This window comes from Crocodylus siamensis, chromosome 4, assembly GCF_052110815.1.
Source record: "Crocodylus siamensis isolate JL-2025a chromosome 4, ASM5211081v1, whole genome shotgun sequence".
NCBI classification, from domain to species: domain Eukaryota; kingdom Metazoa; phylum Chordata; order Crocodylia; family Crocodylidae; genus Crocodylus; species Crocodylus siamensis.
The window spans coordinates 95,904,773-95,924,588 of NC_143398.1; the positions used below are offsets into that span (position 1 = coordinate 95,904,773).

The 19,816-nt window shown below is 48.6% G+C and overlaps 1 protein-coding gene across 4 annotated transcripts in view; it reads left to right on the plus strand.

Moving 5' to 3' along the window:
- The first annotated feature begins 221 nt into the window (after positions 1 to 221).
- The window catches only part of PDGFB (platelet derived growth factor subunit B), a 28,613-nt gene continuing 9,018 nt past the window's right edge, over positions 222 to 19,816 (plus strand). Inside the window, exons 1-7 of one of the 4 annotated variants that reach the window (XM_090043007.1) lie at positions 222 to 345; positions 2,239 to 3,111; positions 12,513 to 12,609; positions 15,455 to 15,547; positions 16,469 to 16,674; positions 18,616 to 18,757; positions 19,139 to 19,306. In XM_090043007.1, coding sequence (XP_089899133.1) covers positions 2,956 to 3,111; positions 12,513 to 12,609; positions 15,455 to 15,547; positions 16,469 to 16,674; positions 18,616 to 18,757; positions 19,139 to 19,275 — 831 coding nt within the window. In that variant the 5' untranslated portion in view covers positions 222 to 345; positions 2,239 to 2,955 and the 3' untranslated portion in view covers positions 19,276 to 19,306. Of the gene's footprint in view, positions 346 to 525; positions 637 to 2,143; positions 3,112 to 12,512; positions 12,610 to 15,454; positions 15,548 to 16,468; positions 16,675 to 18,615; positions 18,758 to 19,138; positions 19,307 to 19,816 lie in introns of those variants that run through there. The other 3 variants (XM_090043008.1, XM_090043005.1, XM_090043009.1) reach the window with 3 other exon arrangements.

Consider the following 19,816-nt stretch of genomic DNA (forward strand, 5'->3'; position numbering starts at 1 on the left):
ACCAGCTAAAATAACCCTCCCGTACATGTACTGCTCCAGTCCTAAGCAAATAAAGACTGCCAGCAGGGTTTATGGGCTAGGTCCCCGGCTGGGGTAATTCAACCTAACTTGGTTGAAGTCAGTGGAGCTAGTTTAGCGTAGTTGCAGATCTGACTCTATATGGACATGTTGTGATGATGGTTGATGTGGTGTGGCCCAGGCTAAGATGGATCCTGCCCAAAGAATGAAGGGAGCAGAAATGCCAAGTGTCTCTGTGTATGTGAAGATGTGACTGTGTGTGCGAGGATGTAACTAAAGCAATTGGAGTGATTAAGCAGAAGCTTCTTCAAGATCTGCGATAGTTTGGTGAGGTGGAAATGCTTGGGAGACTAACATCAAATAACTGCTTCCTAACACTTCTGTTCAGCAGTTAGAACAGAATCTGCCATCTCAGTGTTGGGGGTGGAGGAGGTGGTTCTTAAACCAATGTCAAGCCTTTTCCCTCCTCCTCCATGCCTGGGGATGGTTCCCCAGTGGTTGTAACTGCATAGCTCTGCTGACTTTAAACCAGCAGAGAGACTGGCTTCTTGATTCAGAATTAAAGCAGCAAAAGCACCTCCCTTTGTCTAGCCTGCCTATGTGACTGTCAGATTTTCTGTGAGTAGTTGCATTTTTATCTGTTGCAGGGAGCAGAGGAGGTGATTGGGTGGTTATTAGAGAGGTGAGCACTGTAGAAATGAGCCTGGCTCTGTTTTTATGTGCCCCAGTGTAGCTTGAAGGGGATCCAAATTGGGCCCACTGGGTACAAAAAAGCTAAGCTGGGAGGTGTTGTGATGACCACCGAGTCATACTGCATAAGGTTCATACTGGGCTGGCTGCTGCTTGGGGAGAAGATCCCAGGACACATCAGGAATTGCATTCTAATTCAGTGAATTGAGTTTTAATAATCACAGTTATGTGCATACCATCACTGAAGAAAGCAGAGGCAGTGCCTGTGTGAGCTTTCACTGCACCACCAGGGTCCTGCTTTCTGCTATGTGAAGTGCCTGCACATCCCTTGGGTATTAAAACTGAAATAATCTTTCTGCTGAAGAAATCCCAGCAGAAACAGGCACTTGGCTCAAAACAGGTGCATCTCTGATTTTGCATCAGAGAGAAAAGAGCATGGGGCAGTGTGGGCAGGTCTGTGGGTGATGGACTGTGTATAGCATATGGAAACATATGATGGTTGTATGAGAGGAGGTGACCGTGTATGTCAGTGACAAAACATGGGTGTCTGTGGTTATATGAGTGCAATGAGTTTGCTTATCATTGTGGAGGTGTGTGATCTTTGCATCAGATTAGGTTAACTGAAGGAAAGAGCAAACTGTTGTGCACATGAAGGCATGTCAGTGTCTGGTTATATGCACAGGAGAGTGTATAGGGGGGTGTGCGTGTCAGTGGAAAAAACACCCTGTGACTGTGCATGATGTGTATATTGCCAACAGCATGTTGTTATGTGCATGAAGAGAACACCTCTGTGGACATGAGAAGGCATGTGCAGGTACATTCTCTGACAAGAGATGACTCTGTCTTGAGCTCACCTGTCAGCTAGTCCTCCTACTTGACCTGCTTTTTCTCAGCAAATATCTGCTTGCTTCATTTCCCCTTGGATGTTTATGACTGGGGAGATAATTGTGTGGCAAAATACGTTTTAGTGCTGAGAGCAACACAAATTCTGTTCTAACAACTCCTGAATGTTTCTTTTTGTGCATGTAAAGAGATCAAAGGTATTACAACCATATCTCCCTCCAGAGAAAGCAGGGTGGGGAAAATCACAAGTTAAGCTTAAAAAAGTGCTCAGGCAGCAGTGAAAGTCTTAGTCATGGGCCAAACATGACTTTGCTGGAATACCTCTCTCCTTATTTCTCGCCTCACCAATCCTGAAGGATTTTTCTCTCTCTGTTTCTTATTTGATATTAATTCTGTCTCTACATTCACATTCCCTATGCTTCTTACTGAGGGTCTTTTTCATTTCGGTGAGTTCTGAATTGACTCACTAGAATTTTTTTCCTTGCTCTTTGATACACAGCCAAGAGAGGAGTTACTAACAGTCTCCACCCCTTCTCTTTCTTCTCCTTTAAAAGAAGGAACAGCTGAAAGGGTGGCACCTTATTCTCTCTCTCTCTCTTGCAGACTGAAATAAAGACCCACCAGCTCTTTCCCGGCTGCTCACTCTCCTCCCATTTGATTTTACCTTTTTTTTCCTTGTTGCAACAGGGAGCAAGAGACAGCAGCAGCAATCGCTCAGAGCTTGAGACTTATCGAGACTCAACACACACCCAGAGTCCAGCAAAAACATTTGCTCACCTGTCTGCAAAACCAAACCAGAGCTCACATTCAACCAAACTGCCAACCATATTTTGAAAGAAAAGGCACCAAAGACCAGAAGTTTAAACTTAGGCAGAAAAAATTATCAACAACAGCATTTCTTTAAAAATAAATATACCAGAAGAAGAAAAAGATTATAGGAAAGAAAGTAAAAATTAAGGAAGAAGACTTTGTTACCTGATTTTGTATAAAACTTTGGGAAAGTTTTCTGTTGGGAGAGGAATTAGTGAATTTGTTTCTGATATTTGGAAAATATGGCAAATCATTTTTACCTTCTTGTTTAAGACTTTTTTTCAAAGAAAAAGGAAACTGAGAAGGAAAAAACAAGCTGGTGGACAACCTGAGAAAAAAGAAATGCAGAAAGATTTCTTTCACTAAGAGGGGATACAGACTGGATGCATACATTTTTGGGGGTCTGCATTCATTTTTTATTTATGCTCTCCTCCTATACTCCTTCTGGTTTACAAGACAGAAAAAAGGACAGACAACTCATACAGAATTATTTTTTTTAGAGGAAAAAGGGGGTTCTTTTTAACCCTTTCCTCCCCACTTCAAGATTGTGGAAAATAACTCGGGGTGTGGAAATGAGAGTGTGCAGAGCCTTCTATGCATGAGGCAAGGCTGGAACTAGATTGTCAGCGGAAACTGATTTCTTGTCAAGTCTCCCCTTCAATGTGTCTGGAACTCTTGGGGATAGGAGTCGGTATGAATTTCGGGGTGCTATTCGTGTGTCTCTGGTACCTGCCTCTCATCAGCACCGAGGTAAGTAAAGACCCATTTTATTCTACAAGGGAGATGAACCCATGTCTAGTAAACTTTAGACCCAGTATTAAGACTACAGAGAGGAGAGAGAGAGAAGGAGAACTCCTTTTGCTTGTTTCTCTGACAGGTTTCAGTGTGTCTGTGGACACTTGTGTGTTTATGATTATTTTAATTTACTTCTCTTGGCTTTTAGGAGGCAAGCAAATATATAAGGGGGAATTCATATTTTGAATAAGCAACACCCTGGCAGGTAAAAGGTAATGGGAGGAGGTGGAAGAACTCAGTGCTGACTCCCCATCCCCACCCATTGTGGACAAGTGGGGCAGTTGCAGCTTTTCAGTCTCTCTGGCATTTATGAGTTTTGCTCTTTAAACCAAATGAACCTGAGTCAGATTGTTTTTCTCTGCAGTGCTTCACCACTGCCCCTTGCCCTTGTAGCTAATGAATTGCTACCTTGAGGCTTAGGGCTACCTGCTTGTACCTTCCCGCAGTATCTCCTCCCACCACACCCCAACCAAAAAAATGCAATCCAAGGGAATCTCAGGGTGCATCTGTGCATGCGAGTAGTGGGGAGAAGGATTGCAGATTCTGGGTTTTGCCAGAATTAAAGCAAGGCTGAACCTATCTGGTAGTTTAAGAGGGGACCTCAACGACCTGTTGCGTGGAGGGAGGGGTACTAAAGGCTGAATGAAAGAAGCCTGCAATATGTCTTGGGAGCTGCTGGAGATGGAGTGAATGAAAGAGCTCTGGTAGCTTGAGATTGATGGTTTCCCCCATGATGGGAGGTCAGGCTGAATGGAAGCTGGGAGCTCCAGGAGTCCTTGCAGTGCAATGCCAATCCTGGCTGCAGCAATGTGCTCTCCAGCTGGTCTGGGCCACAAGCTGCAGCAACCTCCTCATACCAGTTCTGAACAAATGCCCAAGAGGGAACCAGAAGGGAAGATTGCAGGGATTTACAGAGACTGGAGAGAGATTTTTTTTTTTTTTTTTGGAAGGTGGGGTTCTTAAAGGGCCAAAGTCCTTTCTTTTGCTTTCCTAGTTCTATTTTTTTCCAAGAGGTTTGTGTATATAAGCCTGCCCTGTGTACCTGTGGGAGCCGGACTCTGATCTTGCTTGTACCAGTTTTACCCCAGTCTAACTCAGTTGGGACAGACCCTTAACTCTATCTCATAGGAGCAGGGGAAGGGGGCCATCTCCATTCATTTTAACAGCACTAGGTTGACTTACATGAGCTGAGGGTCTGGCTTATTTGCTTTGGTGGAGTTAGTTCTGTCCAGTGTAAGAGGGATGATCAATGTAAGAGGGAAATCAGACCATGCTCATGTCACTGTGTGGGTGGCTTGTGTGTGTCTGCTGTGTGAGCAAGACAGCACCTCTGAAGGGGCAGGACGAAGGGTGGGAGAAAGGCAGCAGGGTGGCTGGAAATGTATAGCTGCAGGGAAGGATCATTAGAAAGGGTCTGTAGGAATCAAGCCGGATCTGTGGTGCCCTTCATTCGGGTGAGCTGGCAGCAGCAAAGCATTTCAGTCTGGGAGAGGCAGGGAAAGGAGGAGGAGCAGGGCTGGAGGAGGACTGACATTCTGTTCCCAGCGTTTATTTCACAGACAACTCAGAACAAGATCCATCAGAGTACAGACATACGCAGCATGCTAAAGTACAACCCTGCTAGTATATCAAAGAGGGTAGAGGCAGAGTGGCAAAGGGCGAGAACTAGGAGAGAGTTAATCTAGAGGTGAGCTTGGCAGAGAGGGAAAGCTGGGAGCTGGGCTGCAGCCAACACAGGTTGTTTTGACCAGGAACCTGTGGAAAGAATTCTTCTTTTGTTCTCCCTGCTCTTATGAGTTGTCCTGCAGATTTCACTGCCCTGCCAGTGTGGGGACACCCCCTGTTCCCTCCACTCCAGTGCCTCACCTACCTAGGAGGAAGGGCTGGCACACTTCGGGCCCCACCCTTTCAACAGCTGCAATGTCTCTCCTTGGAGCCAAACCAAAATAAAACCAAGGGAGAGGAAGGGCTTCCCCAGGGGAGGATCATCTTGGGAAAAAGATATCAGCAATCCATCCAAGATCTCTGCCAGAAGCTTACTGTCTACCTTCTCTCCCTCCCTGAACTGCTGCAGGATTTCCCACCAGAGCACTGTTTCTTTCCCTTTAATGATAGGAATTCAGCCTTGTATGCCTGGTACCTCCTGCACAGAACTGATACAGCTGGAATGGGGGAGAGGTGACAACTATCAGCCTGGGCATTTACATAGCACTTCACATTTTTTAGGAGAATTGCACAAGGCTCAACCAGATAATCCTCATTGCTCCTGGATGAGGTATGGCAAGTGCTGACCTCAGTGTAGCAAGGGAACCAAAGTGCCCAAAGATAAAGGACAAAACCCTGGGTGTTACAATTCCTACCTGGGCACCTCAGTCAAAGTGGTCAGATGTTTAAAGTCAGGGACACCTGCCACCAGAGACCTTCATGGGAGCCGTGGCACAGTCTGCTGTTGAAAACAAGTCCGCTTGTTGAAGTGACTGTGTAAAGCTTTAGGTGCAATTCAGTTTGAAAATTTTGGCACGTGATTTACCCAAAAGCTACAGGGAGTCCAAATTAGGAACAGGTGTTTCCTGCATAGACCTCTCAGCACCAACTTTCTCTAGCAGCACTCAGGAGAAATCCCTTATTCCTTCAAGAAACGTTGAGAATCTGCATCTTTGGGCTATGAGAAGCAAACATTGCAGCTCCTCCTCATCTAACCTCACCAAAAAGAAAAATCCATGACGGAGAATCAGTGGGGGGTTTCAAAGAAAGTAGAGACCTAGCTAAAGCTGTCTTGGTTAACACATGGAAAGGGGGGAGTTTGCCTCTGTCACTGTACTAGAGCATCCTGAGAAGGAACAAGATCTTTAGACCATGCCCCTGTCCTGCTGACAGCCCCCATGCAGGTACCCACATTCATGCAGGAATTACAAGCACTCTCTATGCAACTATGCAGGCACCAGGCAGATACTCACCTGTATAAATCAATATATAAATAGCACATGCATGCACCACACGTAATTACTGCTATATTTGATTTCAGAGAGAATGCCAGGTGAGCCACTTTGCAGAAATGAATCAAGGCAGCCAGTCTTGCCCTGAAAAACATATAAACCAAATTCAGGTGCAACACAACCAGGAAGGGCCTTCAGTACAATAGAAAATAGAAACAGAAGGGGCAGGGGAATGGAAAGGAAGAAGCAGTGTAACAGCACTGCAATTGTGCAGTTATGCAGCAAGGCCCATGCACATCTGGATGGATCTACTGAGTCAGGCTAGACTCCCCATGCTCCATTTAGACACATTCAGGCAAACACGTCACCTGGCTCCTGGACCATATACACCCCCACACAGACACACACAATCCAAACCCCTAATAACCCTGAAACTACCCACACAGACAGCTTTGGAGGGAACCGCTCTCAGAAACGGAGTTAGGTGACCAGTTTGGCCGGTGTGTGCATATGGTGAGTGGAGACCAAACCCTTCTTCCCATTTCAACCCTGGAGCTATTTTTCCTGCCACCTTCCCCTACCCATATAAGATATGGTCCCTGTTTGGGCCTAAGGGGTGTGATGAGGAAGCAAAAGGCCCTTCACATCTTCCACAGGAGCTGCACCCTAGCCCTCCTTGCACCTATGTGTACCCAGTGGGAGGATTAGCAGGGTGAATCCTTCATAGAGAGCAGGAAAATGTGCCTCCCCTAAATATTCCTTCCCTTCTGCATCATCTTTCTCCATTCTTCATTTCAGCCTCTCTCTGCCTGGGTGCAAGGAAGGGGGTGGAGGCAAAGCAGCACAGCTCTTCTATCTTGTGGCTCTGTTTTTTATTGCACAGACCACAAAAGGAAGCAGTCGATGCTGTGGGCTGCTCAGCTGTGTTTGTTTGGGCAGGGGAGAGTATTTCCTTTGTGGGTGGCAAGTGCCTTCCTCGCCCCCTGAACATGAAACATTGTCTGTGCTAGGGGAGGGAGAGGACAGGAGTCAAGTGCCCACTTCCAACAGTCAGTGCCACACACTGCAAGAGCTGTGTTCACACATACACATGCATGTACGTACACATTTGCCTGTGTGCACATGCACACACAAACACACACACTTGGGTGCTGCTTGGCCAACTGTGTAGTTACAACTCATGTATTCCAGCCCCTCTAGGACTGCTTCAGGACACCCCCACCCTGCTCCAGTCAGCCCTCCTGACAGAACTGGCCTCCCCAAACTCATATTCAGGGCAGTCTCCTTGCTCTTTTCCTTGCCTACAGAGATCCCTGGTACCACCCCAACTGACTGGTTGACACTAGGCACTGTCAGAGCAGGATGCGGGACTCCTCATTGCCTTTAGACACAGGAACTGTTTTGTCCACACACCTCCTTCTCTACACTGTTTGGGGAAGGACCCCACAAACACAGGGCTGCACCTAAACTCTAAGAGATCTGAGCTGTAAAGCAGGATCTTTTGGGGCCCTCTGCCTTTCTAATAATCACACTTATTGACAAAACCTGGAGCCCTTTCAGCAGCAGTGAGCACACCATTTAAGCAGGAAGGTAGCTGCCAGTTGGGACAGAAGGATGCTAAACAATCCTCATTTGTGCTGTGGGCCATAATAGTTGCCTTGCAACGTAAAGAGGGGTGGGCTAAAGCAGGCATGGCTTTGCTTTTAAAAGAATCTGCTGCCCGGACATTTTGGATTCAAAGAGCTTAGGAATGGGGTGGGGCAAATTGGTAGTTCTCCTGCTGGCCCTTCTCTAGTTCCTATCCCCAGGACTAAAAGGCCCAAGCCTCTCTGACTGACCCATGCCAGTGTTTCACAGGCTGCATGACTGTTTGGGGCAAACTCGTGGAAAGGGCAAGGCAATGCACGTGTATGTCTATCTCTTGCCATCAGCTGATGCATGGGGCCAGGAGAGAATGACTGTGGCTCTTACACTGTTTCCAACACTATTGATTCTCATTGGGCTGATGGGAAAGTCATTTTTTTACTTTGTCCAGAGGCTGGTAATCATTGGGAGGGGTGGGGACTGTCTGGTTCCTCTTCATTTTGGGGGATGGGTGGGTGTGGCTGGCACTGGTGGTTAGAACTGCGCAAAGATCTGATGGGAGGTTGTAGGGAACAGGACCTATATTTCTGCCCCCATGTGGTACGGACTCTGAGGAAGAAGAGAAAGGTTTCCCCTGACACCCGAGGAGGCAGGAATGGTTGCTGGGAGCTGAGCTGCAGGATTCCTAATATGTCTGCCATAACTGGATCTGGCAGTGAAGGAGTTGAATGATTTACTCAGACAGGGAGCAATGGGCTCTGGGGTTAATTCAGCACACAAGGCTCCTGGCAGGCACTGCTGGGGCTCAAGCCTTATTCACAGTGTCTTCCTTCCATGTCCCACTGGGAACTTGAGAGGGAAGGAGGAAACTCATGTTGTACCTTGCTTGCTCCACCCTTCACAGGCTCACAGCATCCCAGTGGCTAATACCCTGCCCCTGATCCTCTCAGCAATGAGATGCCCAGGAGTGATCCTTTTCAACAGTGAGATGCCCAGGAGTGTCACAACCTGTCCACCTTCCCAGGAAGAAGCACGTGAACTCGGTGCCTTCCTGTACATTCCTGCCCCAAACTGCCTTTTTCCCCCTGTTCCTGGCACTGGCATGGTACTAGTTGGATACAAAGAACCACAAGCTAAAAAGGAGTGGAGCAGCCCTTATCCTGGGAGTGTCCTTGGCTCCCTTCTCTGAGCCCCCAGGGCCCTTCTCTTTCCCACCCAGTTTCACAATCTCCACTCCCTTGTGCCATGTGTTTTGCTACCAGCTTGGAAGGAATGAGCCAGACTGTGCTGAGACTGAGCAACTTTGTCTGCACAATGCACATGGTTACAGGGAATCACTGCAGAGTGGTGCAGCATGCTCCCTTCTCTGCCCTTGCAGGGAGAGATCGCAGTGTTTTTTGGCACTCCCAGCTCCTGATGGCCCAGGGAAAAACCCTGGGAAAGGAGCCTGAGACTTCTACATGGTAATGCATATATCTAACCCTAGGGCAGTGAACTGGTTTCCTTAGCATTCCCTCTTCCCTCCACACCCCTATATGAGCTGGCTGTATGCTAGATTACCCAATTTCTATGGACAGGTTTACACATACAGTGGAAAGAGAGAGCCACAGCAACTTCATGCATTCAGCTTTTACAGAGGTATTTTGATGTTTTAGTCTTAAGGACAAAAATAGAGAGGGGGCTGCAGGTCACGATGGAAGGGTCTGTGTGGGGATCTGATGCTGCAGTAATGGTAGGAAAGTAGGGCAACACTGATCTGATCTGTATATGACATTGAGAGAGCTGCTTGTGGATTAGTTTGCACAGCCAAGGCTGCTGATATTTGAAAGCAGGGAGGCAAAACTGATACACACGCATACACACACACACAGACGTGCTGAGAATCTACCAGCACGTAATGATCATGCTGTAGCTGACTCAAAATAGGGCCAGCAAAGCCTCTGTGGCGGACTGCCTTGAGCACGCGCTTCCTGAGGACTGAGATCATGGGACGGTGTTAAGCCACCAAAAGAATGTGAGTGCATAGGTGAGTGTGCGCAATACCTGTGTGTGCCCACCTGCATGTATCTAGGGTAGGTGGCTATGCAAGCAATGTGGAATGTGGGGAAGGCAGGACCTTGGCGTGAGGGCAGAGGGAGGGACAAACTTGCTCTGCTAGGAATTGTGCCTCACGATGGCATGAGGCCAGGCCTCAGGCACTTGTCAGGCAACCAGGACTCCATCAAGGCAAGAGTTTCCTTTGATCTACCGCACAGTTAACCTGCTCTAGACGAATAACCTGACCCCAACAGGAATGGTATATCAGGAAAGGCCCCTGCTGCTCTGGTTGGCTGGCAGGGAGGTCCCACCCCTGTAGTGGTACTCCACCCTTCTCCCAGCTATATCATGGGATCAGGTGGATGTGTTTACTGCTAGCTCTTGCACTGTGCACCTTTCCAGGTGAGCCTCCAGGGATGTCCCTCTGTAACTCGTGTGTGTGATTTGCTATGTTTTGTATTGCTTGCATAGCCACTTGCCCTAGATATGTACAGATGGGCTCACATAGGCATTGCCCATGCACACTGATGACCGTGAACTTCCCCAGACCTGGCCCTGGGGACCAAGGGACCCTTGCGCAGCTGCTGAGGTGAGATTCTTCATCTCACAAGACCAGTTTAGCTCTCTGGCAAAGCTAACAAGCTCCCCAGTCTAGGTGTACAGTCTTTCAGAGCCCAGAGTCTGTGAATGTCACAGTCCAGGCATGTTGTCCTCACAGATTGAATGGCCTCAGAGACACAGGGAGAGAATAATGAGCTTTGCAGCCTCAGCACACAGACATGTTTCAGTCAAACTGATAGCATCTGCGACAAGAAAAACTTGGCACCTAAAATTTCTTCTGCGAGCAGGGAGTGGAGCTAATTCCTATTATCTGAGGCCTGCTTTTGCAACCTTGCTGCAGAGCACTGATCCATAAATGATCCTACAGCTTTCTCTCTTCCTCCTTCCCAGCTATCTAGGTCATATCTCTCCTCTCGTCATTAGTTCCACCAAAGTCGCCTAGTCTGGTAACACCTGCCTGCTCACCCCAGCAACCACCAGAGTTTAAAATAAAGCTCCATTTCCTACATGTATTAAGTGTCAGGAAGGACCAGCGTCTTCTGTACTGTGCAGCATTCATACAGAAGTGCATTTCTTGACAGGTGCAAACATTAACAAAGGTCTTGTTCCATTTATCAGGTCTGATCTCAGCGCAGAGCTACGTGGACTTGCAAACATTTTCCAGTATAAACTCCTCTGCATGTGATAAAAGGGATGCAGGGGTGCTGGAGGAGGGTTACAGAGCCCGCCATCTCCGGGTCACTGCTTCTGATCCAGCCCCAGCTTGGTAGTTGTCAGAAGTCATCCTCCTTCAGTGGTCCTTGAGTCACATGAGTTTAGGGCTATTCAATTATGCTTCAAGTGAGTTAGAGAGTCAGATCTGAGGCCCATGAATAATAAAAAGTGGATGCCAGAGGAGGGGGATATTGCATTGCCATCGCCTAGGCTGTTTCTGCTTGCTGGATAAACGGAGGACTCAGTGTCTAAGGCTATCATTCCCAGCACTAAATTGAAGTGAAACATTACACCCCGAAAGCAGCTGTGAAAAGCATAACCTTACTAAGCGAGTGTTCACCACGGACCAGCCACATGCATCTTACTGATGACCCATAAAACACTGCATTAAAAAACCCTATGTTTCAGAAATGCATGAGCCTAATGCTCCTCTCAGTTACAGCAATTCAGCCTCTGGGATGTGTCCCAGGGCTGGGGCTGAGATGCCACCCACTGCATAGCAGCCTGATTAACCCAGCTGAAAGAGCAACTTTTCCACACATGAGTAAACTTGAATAAAGACAGCTTGGAGCTAAGCAAACAGGTGGCTAGTACTTTTCTCTGTTTCTTTTCCTATTATTGCAAGATTGTCTTTTACTAAGGGCTTCCTCTCCTGCACCTCTCCTTTGTGCAGTCACAGGATAACACCAGACCTGGTGTGAGTGGATGAGATTTCATTGAGATCAATGGAGCTGTATTCATCCACAGCCAGTCTGAATTTGATCTGTAATTTAGGGTTCATAACATCAGTATTCAAAGTCTCTGGTATTGGTATCTGATACTTATGATACAGTCTTGTGTATTCATCAGAATAATTTGTTTATGACGTCACAACTCCATGCCTATGACATGATGTGGAATTCGCGACTTCATTGAAGGTTCAAGTAGAAATAGGAAGTTGGGCTGAAAAGGAAGAATCAATTTTTCTTTCCTCAGTGTTTTTTTTTTAACTATACACAAATTGCATATGTAATAGGCCAATATGATTACAAAATAACATACCCGCAGACCATCTGATAGCTCCTGTGAGTGAGTTTCATAACAGAGAGGAATATTGGGAAAGTTTCCTCTGACAGCAGAAGGAGATCTTTTAAAATGCCGGTACTGCATGTACCAGGGCTGCTGGCCACCTGGGGAAGCCATATAATCTCTGTCTTTATAGTGAAACTTTTCTGACTTGTTTGCAAAGTATGTAGGGTTCCCTGGGGTGTAATCCTACAGCTCAGCAGTTCTCATACTTTTTCATTCTGTAGGCCAGTCTGCATGCGTGTATGATTGCTTGTGTGAGGGAGAAACAGGGAGAGTTTGCCTCAGACTATCCCACCTCTTGGATTTCAAGTCCCACACTTTCACAGTAGCATTTCTCTCTCTCACACAGGCTCCCTCCCACCTTCCCCTTCACCCTTATAACTAGAACTGTTTGTACAGCACTAGCAGGTTGGACCTGTATAACCCTTGTTTCCTGTTTTATGTGTTGTCTGATAGGGGGACCCCATTCCTGAAGAACTTTACAAGATGCTGAGTGACAGGTCGGTGCGTACCATCAGCGACCTCCAACATGCCCTGCAGATAGACTCCGTAGGTAAATCTCCTCTACACCAAACACTCCTTTCACAACACCCACAATGTGGGGGAGGTATCCCTTCTTTTTCTGGCATGAACAATAGAAAGGCTCCAAGTGTGGGAAACTTTTAATCTCCAGGTGCTTGATCTATTGAAGTGCGCTGCAAAATTCATTCATAATAGGTCTGGGGAAGTTTAAATAGACCTGGGCAAGGAACATGGTGCTGGAGAACAACCCAGATAAGCTCCCAAGCTAAGAGACACACAGAGAGGTGGTTCAGCTGCAACAGGCTTAGATTAGGAAATGGAGAAGCAGTTGAGAAAATGAGTAGTACATGAATGGATGCAAAGAGGAGCAGGTGAATGAAGGAAGTGGCTCATGGTGAGATGTGCAAGCAGATGGACAGGCTAGTCCACAGGTAAAAAGATGCTCAAGGGAGTGGATGGGAGGTGACCAGGTGAGTAGCTAGGATTTGTCTATGAGGTAATGGGGTTATAGGCTTGGGCATGAGTGACCTGGTCCGTAGGTACAGTATATAAAGTGGGAACAGGCAGGTGCTTGCACCAGTTCAGAGACAGCCTCTTTTCAGGGTCCACAGAGAGGGGAGGAAGAATGCTACGTTGTCAGGGGCACCAACGTGCCAGTGGTTGGTGGCCCTTCTTTATCACATGCCCTGGGCCAAGGTCTGGACGTGGTGGTGCCTGGGGGACACTCAGCCAGGGCTGGAGTCACCCTGCACTAGCAGAAGAGAGTAGAGAGACCGGCACGTGTGGGAATGGGAGCACGTGCCACCGCCACCGGGCTAGGTCAGGAATTTATTTATAAACCGTCTCTTCAGAGTGAATTCCATTCTATTCTAACCTCTGCTCCCGCCCGTCCTCCCCCCGCCCCCCCCCGCCTTCTTTCTGGTGTTTTGTCTGTTTGTAGCTTTGTAATCCTTGCCGAGACACTATCTACGGGGGAACAGAATTTCCTGCTTTTGTTTCCTATGCCAGTCGCACCACTGGCGTGTTCTCAAAAGCATTCCCGCTCCCTTTCAAAATGGGCTGGGAGGTGGGGGGGGGACGCGAGAGGGAGGGCACCAGCTGTGTTCTGCTATTGTTTCCCTTAGAAAGAGGCGACGAGGTCCCCCCCAGTTCTCCTCTGAGTCCACGAGCCACACAATGGTGAGGCTTCCAAAATTAGCCGTGCTGGCTTTTCCAAGGCTGGGTCCCCTACCCCCGTCAGCAAAAGTTGAATTGGCCTATCAAGGAGAAGGACACCCTGGAGGGAGAAGCGGGGGGAGGAGGGGGACAAGGAGGGGAAAACTCACTTTTCAATAGAAGATTTGTTTCAAGTCAACAGTGTTGCTATTTCTTTTTTTCTCATCAACTTAACCTTTACGCAAAAGGCAGCCCCCACCCTGGCCCGATAACATTCCAGAGCGTGTGGCATGGCGGGGTGGGGGCAGAGGGACAGAAAAGACACGTGCAGCCTGTCATGCCACGAAGCATAAGGAAGAGGCACAGCTCTATCCCAGTGGCTACAGGCTCTTCTGGCAAAGCGAAATGGGATTCTCTCCAGGGACCAGGCTGGCTTGGGGGCAGGTTATGGAGCCTGCCAAAGCCAGGTCACTGGTTTGATCCCAGTTAGGAAAAACTGGATGATACAGGGAATCCTGTAAGGCTACAAGCTGATCCCCAGTAAGTAGTGAGCCACTGTTTTCAGTATTCGTGGGCCTGGTGACATTAGCCTGATTGAGGTGCCACTAGAGCAGTGGCCCGACGGTCACCACTGGTGCCCTCCTTGACTGTCCCCACAGAGCGGCTATGAGCTGAATAGGGACCAAATCTCCCCTCTTGCCCTTCTACAATGACTTTTTCAGGGGCCACAGAAAGGATCCTGGAGGGGGTGTGATGGGCCTCTCTTGCTTTGCTGTTGCATCTGTCACTTCAGTCAATCTTGCACTTTCACTGGCCCTGAACTCCCTTTAATAAAATAGCTCCCTTGATGCTGACGTCCATTCTGCTTCCTACTGCAGCTAAACCAGGTCACAGAAGGAAAGGGCTGCAGCTGGGCGGGAGCTGTCTCTGAGCACAGCCATTGTCCAGGGCTTAGGAGAGGCTGCGGACCCGTGTCCTCCACGGGATTATGGGAATGTCTCTGTTCAGGCACTTCCTGTGGGAAAAGCAGCAGGGTGGGGGTGCAAGGAGTTGGGCTAAATGCTATCAGCCCTCCACTCCCATCATCTGCCAAACTGTCCCCAGTGCCCTGTGGTTTAACTTACAGTAGCAGAAGGGAAGAGTTATTTTTAACTCAGTTTCTTTTTCTGTTCTCCTGCCAAAAAGTTGACTGTGGCTCAGATTGAGGCTAGTAGGGTGGGAATGAGAAAGCAAACCACCCCCTGCAGCTTGCTCCAAGCACCAGGGCCCTGTGGCCCTGGACAAACATCTACCTCTGTCCATGGGCCTCAGTCCAGACCTGCAATCCTTCCTGCGGGTCCATGACATCAGCTGATTCACCAGAGCCTTCCTCACAACATCCCTCCACTCCTGCAGCCCTATTCCAAACAGCTCTCTGCTAAAGCCCATCTCTTAACCCAGGTTAGCTTCTGATTCTCCAGGCCCCATCTCTCTTAACAAGATGGGCCTGTTGTTTTGAATGGCTTGGAATGAAGTTACAAATAAAGTTAGAGCCTCCTGCCCTTGTTGCACTTGTGACTAGAGCTGGGGGTTGACCCTTAACTTCCAGGTGTGATGTGCTAGTAGACTGAATGGACCAATGAATTGTCTGACTCCTCCACCCCTGTGCTGGTGGGTCCCTGAGCCACTGCTTCCCCTTTTATCTCTACCTTGCATTACTTTGCTTTGTCTTTCTCTTGCAGAACAGGAGGATGGTCCTAGCTTGGACCTGAACTCAACCCAAACCCAACTTGGTCATGACCCTGTCCCCCTGTCCCGAGAGAGACGAAGTGTGGGTGAGTGTAACTTCTGTGCAGGAGTTTTCCGCATGAGTCAGAGATAATCTGCACAATACACATCGTAGGGGCAGATGTTTGTGGGCTTATTTTTGCTTGACCATGACAGAATGCCTGTGAGGCTAGATGCATATACACTGAGTTTAGCAAATGTAGGGTCCTTTGGTACAGCTAGACAGGTGCAAGTGAGAGGGCAGACAGCAGGGAGCAGGCATTTGCAGCCTGCTTCCTAATGCCCTCCTTTGTTTCCAACCTCGTGACCCAGTGCTGGAAATGCCCAAGCCCTTTTTTCATGACTGCAAGAAAGCAGGCACTGGATTTGCCAGGGTAGATGTAGCCTTATGTCTAACGCTGTGTCGCTGATGGGTGTGACATTGTCCTAAACACAATGAGAGGCGGTTCTGCCTTGTCAAATCTTCAGACTGGCTGAAATCCTTCAACAGAATAGAAGGAAAATGGACCTGGGCTGGTGTCCTCACAATTGGCCTTTTGCACTTTGGGATTCCCAGAGCTATCCTCTGGCTCCATCTGGGTCCAGCAGGGCCTGGGAGTGCTGTGGAGGCAGGGTCTTCAGCCTCAGGAGTGGAGGAGGAGATAGAAACAGCACACATCGTTCTGTAGGCCTGGCTCATAAAGCAGTGACATCAGCTATCTCCAGAGAAGTGCCTGGTTCCATCCTTTCTAAGCCAAGATGTTAGCTGAAGAAAGCATTACTTGTTGTGCACTCTCAGCATGCTTGACTCTATATTACCCACAGAGGGAAACAGTGCAGGGCACTGAATGGGTGGATGGTGGGAAAAAAATAAACATCTCTGTAGCTGCGGGACAGCGTAAGCCTTTCTCTTACCACCTAGAGGGGCTGCACTGGGTCTCTGGTTGCTACAAAGCCTATTTAATTGTTTTTCACTTGGGTTGCTCTAGATGCCCTAGCCGCTGCTGAGCCAGCTGTCCTTGCTGAGTGCAAGACGCGGACAGCGGTGTTTGAGATCTCCCGGAGCATGGTGGATTCCACCAATGCCAACTTTGTGGTGTGGCCACCCTGTGTGGAGGTGCAGCGGTGCTCGGGGTGCTGCAACAACCGCAACGTGCAGTGTCGCCCCACGCGGGTCCGTGTGCGACACATTCAGGTACATCCCAAGCCCTCTGCCCGCTCCCTTATCTTGGCTTGCTCTTCTACTAAATACACGGCCCATCTAAGGGGACTGCCTGTTACCATGAAAATGCATTGTCCATGGTGCTGGCCTCACCATCCCTCACTCAGCTTGTGTCTCAGTCCTGACATATGCACTGAAACAGCCCCTCCTCTCGTAGCCCCTCTGTGATCCTCCTCTCCAGTCCTGCTACAGTCACGTACTGGCTGACCTCTTGCTCTAATCCTGCTAGCTTTTCAGTTCATAGCAAGCTCCTCCATGCTTCCTACCCAGACAGCTAGTTTAAAAATATAATCACTCCCATGCAAATCCTCTGCCTGGTGTGTGAGGACCTCCCCCAGGGCCCAGGCAGACAGCAGGTGGGGGGACGGAAGGGGGGGGGCACTCATACAGTCAGCTGTAGCAGGAAATGCCTTTCTCAGGAAAGCCTCACTGAATAAGAGACATAAGAGAGTGGAGGCAAAAGTGGGACTTGTTTTTTGTGGAAAAAGCAAATAGGAGGTCAGTTGTCAGCCAGAAAAAGTGACCTGGAAATGGTTCCTCTGAGGACAGAGGTCTTTGTATTGTTTGGCTGGAAATGTTTGTCTAGTGAGCAGCGTGTGGTCTGAAGCGTGTGGAGTGGGCTTTCAAAGAAAGATAAACAGTCGAGATTTGATCGGTGGTTGAGTGATGTTGCTGAGGGCAGTGCGTTTAAAGGAATTCAGTCTCAGACTTGAAGCAGCGATAGCATTTATAGCCAGTGGACAGCCCTCCACAGGCAATGTGGTCTTGTAAGATAAGATAAGCAGCAACAGGGCTGGTCAGTACTTGAATAAGAGACCACCAAGGAAAACATAGGGACTGTACCAGGACATGATGGTAGTGATGCAAGAAGAGGCTCTTCCCTCTGAGTCAGGGCTGAAAGATGCCTCTCAGGAGTGTTGTGCTGCCAAAATGCTTTTGCATGAGAGTTAATTCTGAGGTTCCTACCATGGTTAATCATCAAAGATCCTGAGTCAAATTCAGCCATGGTGCTATCAAAGTCACTAGAGTTGCATCTGGTTGTACCAGGTCTTAAGTCCTCCTTTCTTTGTGTGAGGGAAGTATCCTCCCAGAATCACTTTTTAGTTCATGGCATTCTGATACCCCTACAGCTTACTCTGTCAAAGCCAACAGACACAGGCTTAGTCTGAATTTCTTATCCAAGTTGCACGGTAGTTCTGTGCACTACTAAGTGGTCATGTCCAACACTAGAAGCAGCTGTATGTTAGGTAAAATTGATGCAGTGATTTTCTGTGCACGAGGCCAAATTCAGACCTCCCTGATTTAAGTTCACAGCACACTGCTGGTATCAATGGAAGCTTCATCAAACTGTACCGAGTCTGAATTCAGTACATTGCCAGTAAAGTGTTTGTGAACCCTGTAGGAAGAGGTCTAAAGACAGGTTAGACAAACATTGGTTTGGGATGATTTAGATGAGCCCTTGAGCAGGGGGTTGAACTTGATCTGTGGAGCTCAGACCTTTAGAGCAGGAGGCCAGGTGGCTTGCAACCCAGCTACACTGCTGGCTACCACTCTTCTGGAAAGAGAGTGAGGTAGGAGGTGGCTGCTAATGTCAGGGTGGGGGGGAATGGGGGCTGGAGAGGAAGAAAGGAAAAGAATGGAGCAGGGAGGGTTGCGGAGGGGGTCAACAGCATGGTGAAGTTCAGGGAAGGAGACACATTGGACTTTCCATTGATCCCCATGCTACAGACCAGATTCAGTCACTTTAAGGATGGATCTGGCTCATAAGCCCTAGGTTGAGCACCACTGGACTAGATCATCTCCTGTGGTCCCTTCCAGCCCTGTTTTCCTCTGATGCTAAGAATGTCAATAGAAATGCAAGATATTATTCATATGTACAGAGTGCTTGAGTTTCTTTATATTCTTTCCCAATAGGTAAACAAGATTGAATTTGTCCAGAAGAAGCCAAACTTTAAAAAAGTCATTGTGCCATTGGAGGACCATGTGGACTGTCGCTGTGAGGCACTGTCATCCCGGCCCTCCAGTCACAGTTGGCCCAAGCTACGTGAATACAAACGTAAGCAGGGAATGAAGAGAGGCTAGGAAGAGGGGGACCCTCAGCTCCAATGAACTGACTCAGATCAACTGAAGGCCTTGGTCAGAGCATGTGCCTGCGTGTTATGGGCAAAAATGGAGGGAAGTGAAAGAGTGGCCAGAGGAGAGAAACATACAGAGAGGGTAGTGAAAAGAAAACACTGGGGAAGAGGGAAAGAACAGAGGGATGGGGCTGTGGAGGAGTGAGAAAATCTGGTGAAGAGAAGGAAGAACAGAGAGGAAAAAGAGGGTCTTCAATTCTCCGATGGTAAAGCTAGCTATTGATGATGGCTGGGGGAAAAAGTATTTCCAACAGACACAGCTGCCACTCATGGCCTGTCCACTCTGACCTCTGATTTGGCAGATGGGTTATTGACAATCACTACAGCTCCTGTGTCAGCAAGGCAACGAGCACGCCGGCTGCAAGCACAAAAGAGGAAACATCGGAAGTTCAAGCATGTCCCTGATAAGAAAGTGCTGAAAGAAATCCTCACAGCATAGAGGTGCTGGCAGGGGAGAGAGTGCAAAGCAGGTGAGAGCAACAGCTATTGCCAGTGAAAGCTTGCAAGGTGCTCCCAGACAGTGGCGATAGGTAGGGGGTGCACGGGGGTGCACATGCACCCTTAAAAGCGCCAGTGCACCCCCTGACCGGCTGTGCTCACTGCTTAGGTGATGGGCAAGTGGGAGGAGGTGGGAGCGCCGGTGGCCCCTCCCCACCCCACATGCAAGCCAATTGTTGAAGCCACTTCTGGGACCAGCTGCAGTGATTGGCTGGCGCTTGCTCCCAGAAGCGGACGCAGCCACTCCCAGAAGTGGCTGCAGTGATCACAGTGATCGGCCATTGTGGGATTGCCCACGGGGGACCTCCGGCCCCCCTCTCTACCCGGTTGGCAGGATCGCCCATGGGGGGACCCCGCATCGCCCATGATCACAGTGGCTTTTTCTTGTTGTGGAAAACTCTCCCGTGTGCATGTACGCGCGCACACACACACACACACACACACACTCACCTCTGTTCATGTAACCTCAGTTCCTTCCCAGA